The sequence below is a fragment of the Marmota monax genome, unplaced genomic scaffold (genome assembly GCF_021218885.2).
Source record: "Marmota monax isolate L192 unplaced genomic scaffold, Marmota_monax_Labrador192_F-V1.1 WCK01_AAM20220418_F8-fsc00939, whole genome shotgun sequence".
In the NCBI taxonomy this organism is placed as follows: Eukaryota; Metazoa; Chordata; class Mammalia; order Rodentia; family Sciuridae; genus Marmota; species Marmota monax.
The window spans coordinates 1-18,403 of NW_026693461.1; the positions used below are offsets into that span (position 1 = coordinate 1).

Genomic DNA, 18,403 nt, shown 5'->3' on the forward strand with positions numbered 1-18,403 from the left:
AGTTTCCACTGTGTCTGCTATTTCTCAAAATAAATATACTCAAAATAATCCTTATGACAAAAAAAGGCATATTTTGATGTAGCGTATTCTGGTCTTCTATCTTTGTGGTTCCAGATAACATTTTCTGGTCTATTACAACCAGTAGCAAATGCCTATAAGCAAGGTCTGATTTTTTTTTCTTTTCTAAGTATGATGTAAACCTACTATCAGGAGAAAAGCATTAAGAAAAAAATATGAAAATTTGACTTGTATTATAAATAGAAGTACTTGCAAGAACAATTTAACATATTAGAAAACATGTGTGCATACTGTTTTGTATTTTAGCATTTATCTGAAGTTTTTAATAGAAAAATAAGATATATTCATTTTACAATATTTAAACATTCCAAAAATGCACAAATCATACATAGCAACTTTTCAAAGCTACTTGCTATTAGTAGTTTTTAATGCATGTTCTGAATAAATATATTCTTTTGTGAGTATATATATATATATATATGTATATATATTTATATTTATATTCTTATGTGTGTATTTATACACACACACACACACACACACACTGCAAAAGTGAGGGGAAATCTCATCCTACTCCTTCCAAAGTTTTACTGGAATGAACTGACAACAGACAGATTAATAGGAGAAAAAGACTTACAAATTTATTTCACATGAACAGTGGGAAATTCCAGGAGTGTGATTATCCTCCATATTAGTAAGGTGTGGACACTTAGGTATCTATCTCATAGATAGGGACATGTAGGGGAATGTTGCATTCTTTTTGAGAGGTAGTAAATGGTTATTAGGAAGGAGGAATGTTAGCGAGACAGATTAGCTTTTAAATGATTCTTTTAGAAATTTGAATGAACCCCCAAAATAGACATCTTGTGACAAAACTCTATCTAGGTATAAATTCCTCAGTGGTCTTTTCTGCCATTGATAATTAGATACTAGGGAGAAAGAAGAAGATAATTGTGTTCTCTTTGGCAAGTCCAGTTTCAAGGCCAATAAGACAATGTCAGAACAAAGTTTTCCTCATGCCTTTGGAAAATAGAGGATCAAGAGAAAAAATAGCCAGTGGTGGAAGAGTGGAGGTCAGAAAGATATTGATCCTCCAGCTCAGCATGTCAAAGTGCTACATTTTGGGATGTTCAGATCTGCTTCATTCCTGTTGCATTTGTGTCAAATAGTACTTTGTTGTGAATGTACAATGATTTCCCCATTTGCTGGTGACTTTCTCTGGACATTCTGTATGTCTGGCTATGCTTAAGCAATTGTGCCTGGAAGAAAATCCTTGCAGTCCAATTGATTGTTCATGACTTTTAAAAATGATATACCACCACTATTGTTCTAGTCTCCCAGGGTAGTTTGTAACAAATTACTATAAACTTGGTAGCTTAGACTAATAGAAATTTATTCTTAAATTTCTGAAGATCCAGGTGCAGGAGGAAACTTCTTAAGGAGTCTTTGTGGGAGACTGCTCCACTGCCTCTTTAACATCTGCTGTCAGTAGTTGTTCTTGGTATTTGGGGGCTTGTGGTCACCTCTCTTCCTATTCTGCCTCCATCTACATATCAATACATCTTTTTCTGTCATCTTTAATATCTGTCACTCTCAACTCTCTCTGCTATTCTCAGTTGTAAGAGTACATGTGTTTTAATTTAGTGCCCACCTAGATAATCCAATATGTCTCTCTGTCAAAATCCTTAACTTAATCATATTTTTTACCATATAAAGTCAGATTAAAGGTTCTCAGTATTTGGATATGGACATGGTCACCATTCGGCTTGCTCTACTTGTTTTTACACAGTTCTAAAATTAAAATATTAGAAAATATGGGAATTGTTTTTATGAAAGTTTCAGCTCCAATTCTTCATAGATAATCACATGCTGGTTCACATTATTTTTCCGAATTGGCCAATTCTAAAATAATGTTAGTGAGCATGATCCTTATTATCAATTAGAATTCTCAGAGTCATTTTAACTACAGCAGTAGTTTACATCTAAAAATAGGTTTTGTATTAAAGACATTGTGTGGACCATGCTCAATGGATGTCTTTCTTGCCTGGATGTCAAAGTAAATCAGTCCAACAGATTGAAAAGATGGTTTACTTTGAACAATAAAATAGTCTCCCAGGACTAGATTCCAATTTTAATTCAATTACATGTTAGAAAAGAAAAGATTTGGTTCAATTTAATTCCTGTTATAAAATTGGGCAAGTTGTCTCCTAAACTTAAACACCATATATTAGTTTGACATTGCTAGATTCTTTTGTGTAAGAAAAGAAAGTAAAAAGATCAGTCTATTATTATTTAAAAACATATTAATTTGTTCAGGTACAAAATGGGACACTGTTTAGGTCAGATGTGAAAGAAGACATGTGCTTTAATGTAGAGCATCCAGATGAATTTATGGTGAAGTCAATAGTCTCCTAGCTCATATTGATTTAATCTGGTACTTAGTTTGCTGAGTACATTATTTCTAGGCAGTATATTGAAAGATAAACTTCTGGACAGTGTAGGCTATTGATAAGGCTTCCAAGAACTGACACATGCTTGTTTAGGTTTTGGAAATTGAAGAGGATTATTCACAAGGTTTACAGAGGAATATTTCAATATTCTGTGCAACTGAATGAGTCTTGAGTAAAACTAGAGTCTAGCATTGCTAATAGTTTTATTACTTTTGGATCCTGCATCTTTTCCATAAATTAATCAACTTAACTTATCAACCCATATTAATTACAGAAGACAAGGAAAAGTTTTTGGGCGTTAGTATGTGTTCTATCATATAAGTTGTTGAAAATCACTTGAAATACTCATTTTTTTTCATTAGCTTTCAAGCCTTTCTTTTGTTAATGGTAGCAATACATTGTAGACTCAAAACGATAATAGAATGCACTGATAAATATAAATAAGATAGAAAAAATGTTGAATTTTCAAATTACTTTGAAGGATAGTTCTAGTTTTTGAATTCCAAAAAGTAAGTATATTGATTCTGATGGAAATGATAGCTAAAGCATATGTAATAATTGAATTTGAAAATTCATTATAGTAATGAAACTGAAGAAGTGTAATTGTGTGGAGAAGAAGCAGCCTCCAAGTTGGTGTGTTAAAGTAGATTCAGCCTCAGTGACCCTAATAAAAAGAAAGTAGTCATGGTACCAATTGGTTACCTACTGAACAATACACTTGGAAAAAATCCTTTTGCACCTCTGATCCTTTATGCCTTCATCTATGAAATGGGATTCAAAATAGCAGTTTTTCTGAATCTGTGGAATTATCAAATATCAATAAAATTTTAGACAAAAATTGAAAGATGTAAAGCATTATTTTTCTTGCATCCTGTGATAAGTAAATTTCATCACAAAACGTCTCATATAAGGGGGACAGCTAAATTAGCACTTACTACATATCATCTGCTAGGTATAATAATTAACATTGCTTTTGTAGTTGGAAATAAGCCTTATGCCTACTTGGATTTTAGGAAGCTATCCTTAAAAGAGTTATTTTCTCAGATTAAAAAATGTCATTCCTTTGCTAAAAAGTTGATATTCTACTGTATTTTTAGTTAGATGCAGAGATTCTAAAACACTACCTTTCCTATTTTAATAATGTTCTATTTTAAACACATGGATATCAACTACTCATTCATTGCATGAGTAGTTGATATCCATGTGTTTAAAATAGACCATGATAGTTTAGGATATGTAGTAAAAGAGATGTAACATAAATTAACCTAAGTGTAACTACCAAGGAGGATACTTCTGGCTCATTGCCCCATTTGTTGAAAAGAACCTAGGGTATGGGTTGGTCTTTCTGGAAGAAAATGGTCTCGTTAAGGCAGTGTGAAATTTCATAGAAATGATGATCATGTAGAATTTGAACTTATTAAGATCTCTTTGTTCTGGTTCCTAAAATCGTGTGTAAATTGAGTGTAATAAAACATAGACTGAAGGGTGAGGGCCGGGTTTTCAGATGTACCTCCCACTTTCCCTTGAGGCTTTTCCCTGAACTCAGAGAAGTTCTCTCTCCAGAGGAAATGAATAGAAAACACATTTGTTCAAAACATAAAGGTCTCCCACATTTGCATGGTACTTGAGGGTGGGATGAGGCTGCATTCTTGAATTAACAGTGCCCCCCTTAAAATAGCTGCAGAGGCTCCCAAGTTCCTAGTGTGACTGAAGCTGCTCTGATCAAAGCTGTCTTCAATGCCGTTCCTGTCAGATTCTAAGATTTTATGTGACTTTCAAATTCCTTTACTCATCTTTTTCTAACCGCCACTGTCAGTTTCCACCAACTTAGTATTTAGATAACATTTTCTCCATCCTCTAATATAACCTCCCTTCACCTGGTGACTGTTGTCTTCATTCAGGACTTTAGAACATGTGGCTCTGGGTGCCAGGCATGTGACTGTTTATTTATTTGAAAGAACTGACTCCTTCCTAGCTTTAATCCAGTCATATGAAATTCTGGCCCAAACAATATTACCTCTTAGTATCTAAAGGTCTACATATTCAGCATCATATTGAGAAAATGATGAAATAAACATATTTGATATGTTATAGACTCAGCATATTCGTCTATCACACACACCTGATTAAGAAGTTTTAATTCTGAAACATAAGGTCTATAAAATAATTTTTGTTTGTTTACTGCCCATTTTATCTCATTACTAACACATGTATACATTATCAATGCTATTTTTAATAATGTTCTTTTAAACTTTGTATTTCCATTGTTATTGGGTATTTATTTAGTTGAATTTTAGAGCAATCTGTTCAATACCTTAATGGGTCTAAAGAATTATTTGAATGACAATTAATGCCAATCAGTTTTCTTTCTCATAATTAAAGATATACAATATATTCATGTACACATGTATGTATACATGTGTGTATAAATATATATATATATATATATATATATATATATATGTCTGATTCTTCTTTACCTTGTAGTTTTTCACTCATGCACACATTTTCTCATCAAATCTCTCTCTCTCTCTCTCTCTCTCTCTCTCCCTCTCAGAGTCAGTTATATATATATATATATATATATATAGAGAGAGAGAGAGAGAGAGAGAGAGAAAGAAAGAGAGACCCATATAGATGTACACACATACATATACAAGCATATTAAATTTTACTAATTATTAAAAGATGGTCACAGTTATCGGAATTAGTTTATGCTAGTGGTATCAATGAGGCTGTGGAATTCAATTATACATGTGACACTTGTTTTCTATTTCTTTAGATAACGCAGAGCCTGTCTACCTCTCTTTCTTTGCTTTGCCTTCAAATATTGCACTTCAGCACAAAGTGACTAGGATTAAAGATTCCACAAAAAACCCAAAGAAATCTATTCAAGAGGTCATCTATCAACAGGTAAAAGTATATTTTAAATTCTGTTTTTTCTTGGCAGCACTCACAAATGAAAGGGACAAAGCATAACAGGCACCAGTTTTATAAAATGTTACAGAATTTTGCACAGGAAGAAATCATGAGGCCAAAGAGTGTGTTTGAACTGTATCCTGATTATTAATCAACTCAAGAGTTGCTAATAAGGAAGAGGTGACAGTCTTGGTGACAACCTTTCCAAGGGCTAATTGATCTGGCCCCACTTTCCAATGAGTTAGTTAAGAGATCAGAAGATGTCGCTTTATGTGAAAGAAACAACATAGGTACTAGGTAAGAAAGTGAAGAGGCATATGAGTGGTGACTTGCAATCTGGAGCATGAAACTGTAATTCAAATCAAGAAAATATGTGGGGAACAGAAAATAAAAGATCATAGACTAAGATACTAAACTTACAAACTGAAAAAAGTAATGCAAAAACAAAAAAAAATCAAGGACTCAATCGAATAATGCTATTTTGTAAAAGGGAAAGAAAGCTTTTGAAAAGTTTGAAACGTGTAACATCTGAGAAAATAGATTGACTTCTATTACAAATAATAGAAAATTCAAATACTTAATGACCTGAACAACAAACCTGCAGTTTGAGGCTATGAACATTAGAAAAACATGAATGTAGTAGGGAGATGAAATCAGAATTCCAGGAGGTCTTTCTGGAGGATAGAATCTAGAGAAATGGGAAACAGCTCATTGTCTATGGAAGGCTGATGTGCAGATCATAAATTGTCTTTCAAAATTGTTAAAGACTTTTCATTGGATGAATGACATTTGTGGAGATGATTGATTCCTAGAGTAGATGAGTGTATGCTTATGTTTCCATGTGTTGTGCTGTGTGTGTGTGTGTGTATGTGTGTGTGTGTGTGTGTGTTTGCACGTGTGTATTGGAGATAAAAATAGGAGGAGTTGAGGGAAAGGAGAGCTAGCATAAGTCATTGCTATGCATTTTTACTTCTTTCAGATTTTTGGATGCTTCTATTTTTTGAGCCCTTTTTCTAGATTTCAGTGGTACATTCATTATTTACCTGTGTCTACATTAGTCAAAATGTATTCAGGAGATATTGCCTTTCTTTACTTTTAATTTAGGTTGTGATCTAAACTCAGCCTCTTCTCAGGCCCTTACGCCACAATTGCTAACATTAGCTACATGGTGTTGCTATCTCCTTGTAGAAAACATTTAAATTAAAAAAAAAAACAAAAAAACTATCTCAATCAAATGTATGTGGGCCCACATTTTATTTGTTTATATATTTAACTTATTTTATGGCAAAACAACAGATTATATCTCATTTTATTTGGAAGTGAACAAATTCATTTTTAAAGCTAAAATTATAATTACAGAGAGAAAATTACAGCAGGTGGTACAATGGGTAAAATAACTTCTTTCCAAGCACAAGTAGTTACAACTAAAAGTGTCCTACTACACATCAAAAACAATGCTGAGAACTTGAGATACAGTGAACAGCTTGTTATCTTGGACTAATGGCAAAGACATACATTGAATAAACCATTAGAAATGCTATTTGAAGGTAACAATTTTATAGAGGTTTCAAAATTATTAATTGAAAGAATGAGAAATTTGGAGGAAAAAATATATTTTCCTATGGTTTAGATTGAAATAAGAAGTGCAGGGAAAAAGTACTTACTGAAATATAATTTAGAATATCAGGATACAATGAACAATCTACCATCCCTAGGTTTAGCAAAATTACATGGGCAATAGTATCTAACAAAATACTGTTAAAACTGGTCATGTAGCTATGTATTTAGGAGTTAAAAATAATAAATGAGAAATTCAAATGATAGAAATGTATCTATATGTAGCACATTTATTTATGTACATTAAATTTATATACATTAAAATACATATTGAACATACATATAAAAGTGTAAATATTTGCTGTATTCGTTATTTCATCAATTTCAAGAAACACATGGCTTCACATCTTTGAAGTGAGGATGTCTTGCACTGGATGGCATATTACCATCAGTTTTGCCAAAGTGCCAATCATGACAGGGTCTTGTATGCATATATAAATTTGGTGCATAATCAATTGGTGATTGGTCAATTTTAATTCCTTCATATTTGAGTCAATAAACTCATTTAGATAAAGAAATATAAGTTCTACTTTCTTTTTTATTTTTCCTTAATATCTTCTGTTGATACGTTCTGTTAAGATCAAGAAAATATTGGGGTCAAAACGTAAAATATCCTGAGCAGCTTGAAAGAAATTGCTGGTGATATTGATGGGGCACTCTGTAGAAATGCTCTTGATACTCCAGGGGAAAGTATCTCAGTGTCATTGAAAATTATTTTTCAAAAAGTGATTCAGAAGAATCATCATCTGATCATGAAAATATTTATGAATACATAAACCAGTTGGAAGTTTTTATTTGTTTTTCTATTGGTTACATGTTGGTAGGTTGAATTTTGATAGAACTTGAAACTGTCATTTCCAATTTTGCAACACAATTATATTTGTTATAGTTTAGTTCAGTGTTAGGACTGTGGGTGATTTTGTTTTTCTTTACCATCTCCATTTTTCATGTTTTAAAATTTTAAATTCCAGGCACCACTCTGCCTTCTTGTTTCAGTTACCTACTGTAACCATGTAACCTTTGTGCAATCTACTTAATGCCACATGTTTTACATTTTTATGCCTTTTGTTAGTGAATTTGCAGTTTAAAATGACCTGCCAGAGTGCTGCTGATGTTCCCCAATGCCAGAAGCCTGGGATACACCTTACAGAGAAAACATTTGTTAGATAAGCCTCATTCAGGCATGATTTACAATGCCGTTGACCTTCAGTTTGGTGCTAATACATGAACAGTATGTATTAAAGGATGCATCTTTAAGTGGAAATACATATCAATGAGGTTATATATTGATTGATGAAAATGTGATTGGAGTCGCATATAAACTCAATCCCATATTTCCTCTAAAAGCAAATGTTCAGAATTTGCTAATACTGGGTTCAAGATAACATCATAGAACATACCTCCAATGAATAATAAGAATCCTCTATACTCCAAAACATCAGATTAAAAAACCTTTAAGAATATTGTCTACATGTAAAATTATAATATTAAATCAAAAATCTATTTCTGAGAATACTTATAAATGAATCTATGAATGTAAATATTTGTATGTAATATATAGAATAAAAACATAGATTTATATATAATGCCTTCATTAAATTACTATTAAATTTTGCCTGTTGGACTTATATATATATTCTATAATAAAAATTTTACATAAAATATAAAATATTTAGTTCATATATTACATATGAGTTTGTGAATATATACACTAGATAGCACATGCACAAATACATACATTGTAAAAATATAAATACGATTAATTTAAAGCTTCTCATATAATTTGGAATAGTTGTTTCTTAGAGAGCAGGTGTAATCTGGAAGGGCACATAGAAAGCATCATGTTAAAAAGGTCTATCGTTATTTTTCTGAAGCCCTAAAATTATTCAGTATTAGCAAAAAGACTGACATTTCACATTCAAATTCAACTACCATTTATTTATTTATTTAGAGGGGTTACCAGGGATTGAACTCAGGGGCACTTAGCCACATTTTATTTAGCCACATCCCCAGCTCTATTTTGTATTTTTATTTAGAGGCAGGGTCTCACTGAGTTGCTTAACACCTCACTTTTTTTTGAGTCTGGCTTTGAACTCATGATCTTCCTGTCTCAGCCTCTGGAGCTGCTGGGATTACATGCATACACCATCACATCTAGCTGGGATTTATGACTTTTGAAGTCACTAAAAAATTGAATCACCCAGTTGAATTTCTAAGTGTTTACTATAGCAGATGTGATAAAAACTACAAAAATTTATACTCATGAATTAATAATGAAAGATGGATTAGCTTCTTTTATGCAAGCAGAAAAATTACTAAATAACATTTTTTAAGTCTGTTAATTGTTTTTACACTCTACAATAAACAGTAGTTACCATACAAATGTCATTTAATATTTCTTCAGTATTTCTCCAAAAATAATTTTTTTCCATTGACAAGCAGTAAGAAAACTGGATACTTTAAAATACAATAAAATTTAGTAATCTGTTGATTCAGATTCTTTAGACAACTTTCAAAGGCCAATTGCCATTTTTAGCTTATTTAATTAATACATAAAATCCACCTCTTTCTTTTTTATTTTTCCTTAGTGTTAATGATTTTTAAAGAAATTATTTCTAGTCCTCATGTATTATAAATTGATGAGTAAGGAGAAATAAGTAGTATAGGAAAAAAGATGGATAATTTTAATTGTTTCCAAGAAAGAAAAATGATTATAAAAGCAGAGTATAAATATACTGCTAACATTCATATTTTTAAAAAATAATTATTGATAAGTTGTGGTATTTTGGGTTGCTTTTTGAAAATTTTATCATCTTTGATAAATATTAAGTTAATATAAAGTATTAACTTGATAGAAGTGTTTTTGTCCTGATGATCATGATTGATCAAGATATGCATTGTATGGACAGTTTGTGGTTAAAGCATTTTATTTTATTTACTTATTTGTTAGTTTTCCATCACCATGACAAAATACCTGAGAAAATCAATGTAAAAGGAGAAGAGGTTTGCTTTGACTCTGATTCATGGTTTCAGAGACTTCAACCCATGGCTCCTTGGTCACTTGGTCCTGTAGCTTTGAGTCCATAGTAAAGCAGAACATATGACAAGGAATATATGGTGGAGCAATAAAGTTCACCTCATGGCAGCCAAGAAGAAAAGAAAAAGGAACCTTCCAATATCTCCTTCAAGGGCACACCCACACTGACTAACTTCCTTCCACTTGGCTCCACCTCTTAAAGGTCCAACCACCTCCCATTACCACCAGAGGCTGGCAATGAAGCCTTTACAATGTGACTCTTTAGGAGATACTTAACATCCAAATCATCCTACTGTCCCTATGAAGAGTGAATAAGTTTAAAGTTTAAAGAGTGAATAAGTTTATTGTATAATGTACAACCCAATGACTGTATTTAATAATACTGTATGTATTCTGGAAATTTGTGACATGAGTAGCTTTTAGGTGTTCTCAATAACAACAAAAAACAAAAACAGAAATGAAAAATGGTAACTATATGAGGAGATATGTTAATTAAATTGAAGGTAATGATCAGTTCACTCTGTATATGCGTATTAAAATGTCTTAATTTGCACCTTAAATATGAATTTTTAGGCAAAAAAGAAAGTTATGACCATGTTCACAATCATCCAAAAGTGAAATAACAATAGGTCATTTTACAAGCTAGATTTTCTGAAAATGTGTGGCAAAATTAGCACTTTTTTTTCCACTTATTTCTGATTTACCCTTTACCTTTCAATTAAGGAATATCTACATATAGAAGATATTTTATTTCAGTCTAAAGAAGATACTTAAAGTAGTGGCAATTGCATATTTCCAAGAACTAAGCAAGCAGCATCACTCTCCAAAAACAAACCAACAAACTAGGGAACCAAATATTTTTAATTTAATCATGTAGTTTTAATATTATATTACTTTCTTCCATGGGAAAGTGGATGTTCTAAAGCCTCAACAAACAAATTTATTTTGGAGATTTTATTTTATGTATCTTTCATAAAATGGTAGGTAGCACCAGTTCTGGAAGTATATTAAAACTAGTATAATTCCACAGAAGCATATAATTTTTAGTTTATTAGTTTAGAAAACAGATTCAGACAGAAATGATTTTACAAACTATCACTTATTAAAAATAGAAAAATTCCAGAGTATGCCTATTAAATATTTTATAATTCTTTGTATTTAATATCTAGTCCTTTGAAAACTTTGTATACACAATTTTAAAGTCAATATTTTGAATGTAAAAAGTATTTTATTTTAAGTGGTGGCAGTTTCATTTTCTTTATGTTTGGAAATAAAATTGAAATAGTTTTTATTGTTTGGTTGATTTAGATGTAAATTCTTAACTTCACTTCAAGAAATTTTTGTCCCGTAAATTAAATGCTTTCAATTTTTAGTTTATAGTAGTCCAGGTTATATACTTCATATTATTTTTCATAGATTTTCTGAATTCATGAGTATAAAATATTCATGAAAAATTGTATTGTAGTTGTAACTGGGAAGTACTATTTTAGTAACTAGCAAGAGTGACATACAAAAATGCAAATAAGGTTAAACTGTTATTCATTTTTTTGTGTGTATATAGGTTACTTGAATTTGAAATACAGGAGCGAAATGCCACCAATGCCAAGTTCCCCACCTTTATACCCACCTCCTGATGGAGGATGGGGCTGGGTTGTGGTTGGAGCATCTTTTATCTCCATTGGATTTTCATATGCATTCCCCAAAGTCATCACAGTATTCTTCAAAGAAATTCAGCAAATATTCCACACCACATACAGTGAAATCGCATGGATATCATCCATTATGCTGGCTGTTATGTATGCAGGAGGTAAGGTTGTTGTCTTGGATTAAGTAGAATTCTGGATTAAGAAAACAATTCCTTCATGCCACAGTTCTACTGTGTGATTTATGTGCACTATCCTGGTATATATTAAAGCCCTGTTTTCATGGTACAGTCACAAACAATCAAAAGTATTACTAAGAAATTTTAAATGATTTTAATCCAGTGTCTAAAACTATTCATTTTGAGCCTCTGGCATTGTTTGAATGAAAATTTATTTGTAAAAATCAAATTTACTAACTTTTGAAATTTCCAAGGTAAATAATTTTCTATTTAGATTGGAATAAAAGCTGCACTAGTGTTGCTATCATTTCTTATTATTGGTCTAGCTGGGAGAAATGTTTTTTTTTTTTTTTTTGAATGAGAAGGAAACTTGTTTAAGTTGCTGACAATTCATAAGCCCTGAAAATACTTTACCTTACACTGCAAAAATAGAGTGTTATTCACATTCTGGAGTCTTTCAGAATCAGGTAAGAAACAATTCCTTATTATTATAGTTCTCATTAAATATGACATATTTTTTATTTAAATGGTTGCCTAATAACATGTTGTTATATTCTATATTTTAATGATGGGTTTGAGTCATGAAGAATAATGAATATATCAAAATATCATCTCACTTCTGAATGTTAAAAAAATGGAATTAGTACATTTTTATGTGGCTTGTCATCTTTAAATCAGTCTCACTAGAAGACCAGACTGACTTACAAATTTTTTTAAAGCCATTACTTAAAATACATGGATTTTAGAGTTTTCATTTTCCAAGTGGATATTTAACTGCAAGATACAATTATGGACTCAGAATATAAGAATTTAAACAAATCATATAAATTAGTATCATTTTTTAAATTTTAGAAGTAAAGATGATGTGGCTCTTACTGACAGAGATATAACATTATTGCTATTTGCCCAATATTTATTAATATTTAGTTTCAGCCAAGGCCTCCCTCATCACTATACAGGGTATGACTTAATCCTCTTAACCTATGAAATAAATGTTATTTTCTCTCTCTAGATGAAGAAATGGAGAGATAAAATAGCTTTACTGAGTCAAACATCTCACTAGTGGCTGATAAAAGTGGTACTTCAAATATTTAATCACTGTATTCTCTGCCTTTCTCGTATCTTCCTCTTTTCATCTAGAAAACGACAGAGCCATAGCTAACCCAGGCCTTCTGCAAGCCCAATGCAATGTTTTTTTCCTTCCTTGCAATGTAGTGACTTATGTACTACATCCACCAAGGTCATTTGTTCAATGACATAATAATTAATTTTAATGATGTTATCTTTTCATTGCACTATCAATGTAAAAAAAAATCCTGAAATAATCCTACTGTGTGTGTGTTTGTGTGTGTGTGTGTGTGTGTGTGTGTGTGTGTGTGATGTGGGCATACACACATATGTTGATATTGGTGTTTTCTATTTTTTTGTTAATCAATAATTTTAGATTGATACAGCATGGGACTACTTAGGTTAAACTGATGTATTTTTATTTTAATATCAAGTGGTATCTTCAGAATGCTATTTGGACATGTCAATAAGAAAATCTGCATCTAAAACCCTTTCTAAGAATCTCTTTTGTACAGTTGCTGTAAGCATTTAGCAATGGTATTTTTTTATGAAAAAGGACAAGAAATATTGTGCTTTGGGTTTTGTTCTTTCAGCCAGAGGGTAGGTGTTCTTTCATAATGCTCTGCTAGAACAACACACAAGTCATCTTAACTTGAGCTCCAAAAGCTGTTAATATAAAGGAATGTAGTGTTTCAATCCCCTCTTAAATACACAATACCTTTATTTATTTTTATGTGGTGCTAAGGATCGAACCCAGTGCTTCACATGTACAAGGCGCACGCTCTATCTACAGCCCTAGCCCTCCCCCTCTTAAATACAATGTAAAAAGAATCTTCTAAGTGACTTAACATCAGTTTATTGAATTTAATTGGACTTTAGGTCCTATTATATTCTTAATTTTATGCTCTCCAAATTGATGACTAACTTATAGGTGAGACAAAAATTGATGTTATTAAATTAAGACTTGACTTAATTTTTTACACACAAACCCAAAGTCTCAGTGGCTTAAGGCAAGGTAGATTTATTTCTTACTCAAGCAGTGTTTCATCTTGTGGCTATGCCATCATAAGTCTTTGTAGATTATTCTTTCAATCTTCTCTGTTTCCTGGACAAAACAAAGATAGACAGCATGGATGATCATAAACTTCATTTATGCATACATTCCATGGGTCAGAACTCTTAAAACTTCCCTACCTAGATTTAGGGATTATGGGAAAGGCCAGCATTCTAGAGGAAAACTCAGAGCTGCATGCAGCCAGCTATTGCTGGACTGAACTTTATACCTCACCAGTCATTTTTCATAAACAAAAGGAGAATGGGTTTATGGACTTGCCATGGACATATGACAGCCTTACACTCCCTGGCTGAATATAAAAGCATCATAGAAATGAAGAATGATATGAGTTTAAATCACTATAAAATATAATTTTAATTTCCTCAAACCACTAAAACTTGGTATGAAATGATAAGTAAATACCTGCATTATATTTGTCATAAATAATTTTTTTCCTTTTATTTATACATTTATTTTCTTTTTTTAAATGTATGGTAAAAACTCAAAAAGGTCCAAAAAAGATTTCTTGAAATTCATGAATAAAATGGTAGTTTGGCAGTTACAAATTTTTAAAAAGTTGCCTTAAACTATTTAGGATAAATAGAATTCATCTAAGTTAAAAATTGACAGATATTTGCTTCCAGTAGTTCAAGAAAGCAACGCTAAACATGTGAAAATATTTAGTGTGTAGTAATTGATGATGGTAATATTTAGGTGAGATCCTAGTACTTGGAGTATTTTCCAAACTCCTCAGTTATCATGGCCAAAACATTTGGTATGTCATCTGTGATCATGGAAGAAAGTTGGGGATTTTAGAAATTTTGTTACGCTTTTTTCTTTCCCTTAAAACTGGAAATATAGTTTCAGATTCTTTGCTTAGTGGGTAGAGATGGTTATAACTGCTATATCTACCGTCTGATCTAGATCTCATGCATTTACATGGCTTGTTGGAAATAAAATTAATGTATTATTCTGGTAGTTTTTAATCTTCTAAAAAATTAATTTGCACATTTTAAGCTATAATCTCAATGTGAAAACAGTCTTTGTTATGAGTGTGCATGATTTTTTCAGAAACACAAATAACCATTTAGAACAAAAAAGCCTGATAGATTCAGTTACTCTAAGGTGCAGGTTATTAGTTCTGCTACTCAGATTGCAGTGTTTTTTCCAAGGGCAGTCCATAGATTTTTCTGTTTGGGAATACAGGGTCTCTTGATAAAAATATATAATTCTAGGCCTTATCCTCAACCCCCTCACACCAGAATTTTTGTTGGTAGAGTCCAGAAACTTGTATTTTTAAACAAGTATATTGAAAATCATCTCACTTTATGTATAATGTATGGGTTTACTGCTATAGAAAACATCAATGCTTGATTGAAAAATATATACATATTTCTCTGTAGGTTTTGAAAGATCTTCATGTTAGAGAGGCCTTTTTGTTTGATGATTATAAATTTGAAGACCATATGAGGTCTTTGAGGTGAAAAGGCACATCACTTACTATGAAGTATAATGACTCTCTCTACCAAGCAACTGAAATATTCTGTTCAACATAATGCTAATTACATTAGCCTGGAGAACATTTAAGATCTGACACACTCATTAGGGCTTAGCGCTCAACCTATTAATCTCTATGGTTGGGTCATTGAGTAAGATGGAGCATGTTCTCAGGCCTGGCCTGTGATGTCAGGGCTGGAGTCTCTTGTAGTAATTAGTTGGCATCTGGACCTTGGTAGCAAGGTATTATCTTTTCTTTTGATGTCTGAATTAAAAATGAAACTAATAAAAGGTAAGCAGGAATGATGGAAAAGAATGCAAATTATGTTGATTTCTTACTTTATCCTTAGAATAATGGCACTAAATTACAGCAACCCATCTGGCTATCCATATGGTCTCCTGGAGTTCTAGCAAATTTCAGCAAATAGGTCAAGCAAAGTGGTCACCCTATTAATACAGTGCCAAATAGCAGTAGAAAACATATTATAATTTAAACTTTCTACATTGTTTAGATGGAAACAGGGATTTATTTTGTAAACAGTGATTACATAGGATAGTCTTTTAGTGTGGTGTTTGTCTGCTATTCTCTTGAATGGGGATCCAAGTATGGTTGGTTACCTGCACAAGTACTGAGTTTACACTTTGGCCTACCCGTGTCTCTTATAGTTTTTCTGGTAATATCTATTCTGCTTTGAAAGAATCAGCTATTTTGGAGAGCAGAATTAGCTTTTTTTTCTGCCTGGGAATTTATTCTTTGTTTTATGTAAGCACCGATTGCCAATTGTGCTAAAGTAAGATTTTATGATGGACCACAGCACACAGGGGAGTAGAGCATTAGACCACTGAGCTTATTTTACTGAAGGCCAAGAAGCAAAAAGATTTAGCATAGCAGATTGGTGGCCTAATATTTACCAGATATTTTTTTGCTCTCTTTAAAATTTAAATAAGGTCACTATATTATTATGTTTTGTGCTTTAAATATTTTGTAGACTGAGAGAAGCTATTAAAATGATTCAATACTGCTCTTAGTAGCAATTAAAAAAAAGGGCATTCCCATTGCCATACTTGAGATAGATTGGTCTTTCTTTTTAATTTTACAAAGCCAGAAAGCCCAGCAGGTATACTTGGACAATCCTGTGTAAGCAGTCTTGACTTCCTGTATCTATGCCATTTAGTTGTTTTGTTTATTCAGTTTTTGATTGTTTGTTTGTTTGTTTTTAACATGAGAATAAATGTTGCTAATTTTTTCCTAGGAAATAAGGTATGGTGTGGCAAAAACTATCATGCTCAACTTTTATCCCCTTAGAATGAGATCAAGTGACTAGTTTTGGCTGATTAAACTTTAGTGGAAGGACATGTAACCCCTGCACACCTCCTGGAAGAAACAGTGTGAGCACCTTCTTCTCTTCTGCAGCAGCCAGGTTACACATGGCATGGCTAACAGTGAAGGTCCCTTTCCTACTGCAGACATTGAATAATTAAACAATGCTTATTCAGTTTCTGAAGATTATTATAGAGATGAACCTAGGATGTATTGATCATAAGAGGAAATCTTTGTTGGATAACTACCATATGACTTATGTGAATTATTACATAGGTGCTGGAATAGGCTATGAGATATCTTTAGTCAATTTAGAATATCATAAGAATGTGTGCACATGGGGTACTTCGTCAGATCTCTGCTGGAGAAGAGAGAGTCTTTAATATTTAAAATGAAAAAAGCAGTTGTAGTAGATGTCATCCTTGACAGTTTTCATAGGTGTAAAAGTGAGAGAGACAGGCACTTCAAAACACAGTACAGAGAACAAATCATATCCCAGGAGATTTCTCTGATTAAATGTCCTTCATCCATCCCAAGACAAGGCAAGGGTCCAGGACATATTAGAAGTATGCTTAGGGCTTTGAAACTGTTCCAGAAAATTCTTTGCCTACAGAGGGCTGATAATGTACTGCAAATAATATCATATTTTTTACTAAATTTTTATTAAAATGCTTTCTGACTAACATATGTGCTTTAGACCGTGAATCTTTCACTTACTGATTTATAAAAGAAAGTATTTATGTGGTTGCATTTATTATTGCAAATGACTGTAGCCTGATTCAAATACCCTTCAGCCTAGAGAAATGTTCACAGAGGAGAAGAACAGATACCACTGTCCTCCAGGTCAACTAGCACCAGTGATTCTATTTGTTCAGTATGTTGCTTTCTTGCCTCTTTCTTCTTCTGGAAGGGCAGCTTCATTTATTTATTTTGGTATCTTTCCCCGGCATAAGGAAAATAACTGCGGGCATCTCAGTCTCATGTTTCAGGCTCAAATTTATCTTGACAGAGTCTGTCCCTTTTCTCTATATTTCACTCTGGCAAATTCTAGGGAAGATAAAGAGTACCTGGCCTGGTTTGCTGGTGCCTGCAGGCAGAGGATCATGGAGGGACTAACATTGGCAGCCTGAGTAGAGGAGTTCTCTAATGGAAGGATGATACTATTTCCAGAAGAAAGAAGGTTGCAGAAGAGATAATAGGGCCTTACTATTGAACTCTTTTTCAAGAGATTAATATATTATTTTTCAAAAGTAAAAGCATGTGTGGGATTTTACTAATCACTCATGTATAACCTTTCATTTAGATACTTTATACCTTTTGGCATACATTATATGCCCCAAAGCACATACGGTATTTAGACACTCTGTTGCCTAATGACATACAGTGTTTAGTAGCCACCCAGAAGTCTCAAGTGCATGTTGTGGAAGTTGATACCTAGAGTGGAATTTAGATATGGATAGTCCTGGAATCTCAAAAGGCTTAATTAATGACTTACTAGTCCAATGAGAGGCAGCAGAGTATTTTAAGTAAGACAATGAGCTTCAAAACCTCAGCTTTGAAATTGAGACTTTGCCACTTGATTGTTCAGGCTTTTTAAAAC

The 18,403-nt window shown here is 32.4% G+C and overlaps 1 protein-coding gene across 3 annotated transcripts in view; it reads left to right on the forward strand.

Moving 5' to 3' along the window:
- Positions 1–5,233: 5,233 nt before the first annotated feature.
- The window catches only part of Slc16a7 (solute carrier family 16 member 7), a 70,659-nt gene continuing 57,489 nt past the window's right edge, over positions 5,234–18,403 (forward strand). Inside the window, exons 1-2 of one of the 3 annotated variants that reach the window (XM_046457778.2) lie at positions 5,234–5,381; positions 11,603–11,848. In XM_046457778.2, coding sequence (XP_046313734.1) covers positions 11,632–11,848 — 217 coding nt within the window. In that variant the 5' untranslated portion in view covers positions 5,234–5,381; positions 11,603–11,631. The remainder of the gene's footprint in view (positions 5,382–11,602; positions 11,849–18,403) is intronic. The other 2 variants (XM_058583462.1, XM_046457776.2) reach the window with 2 other exon arrangements.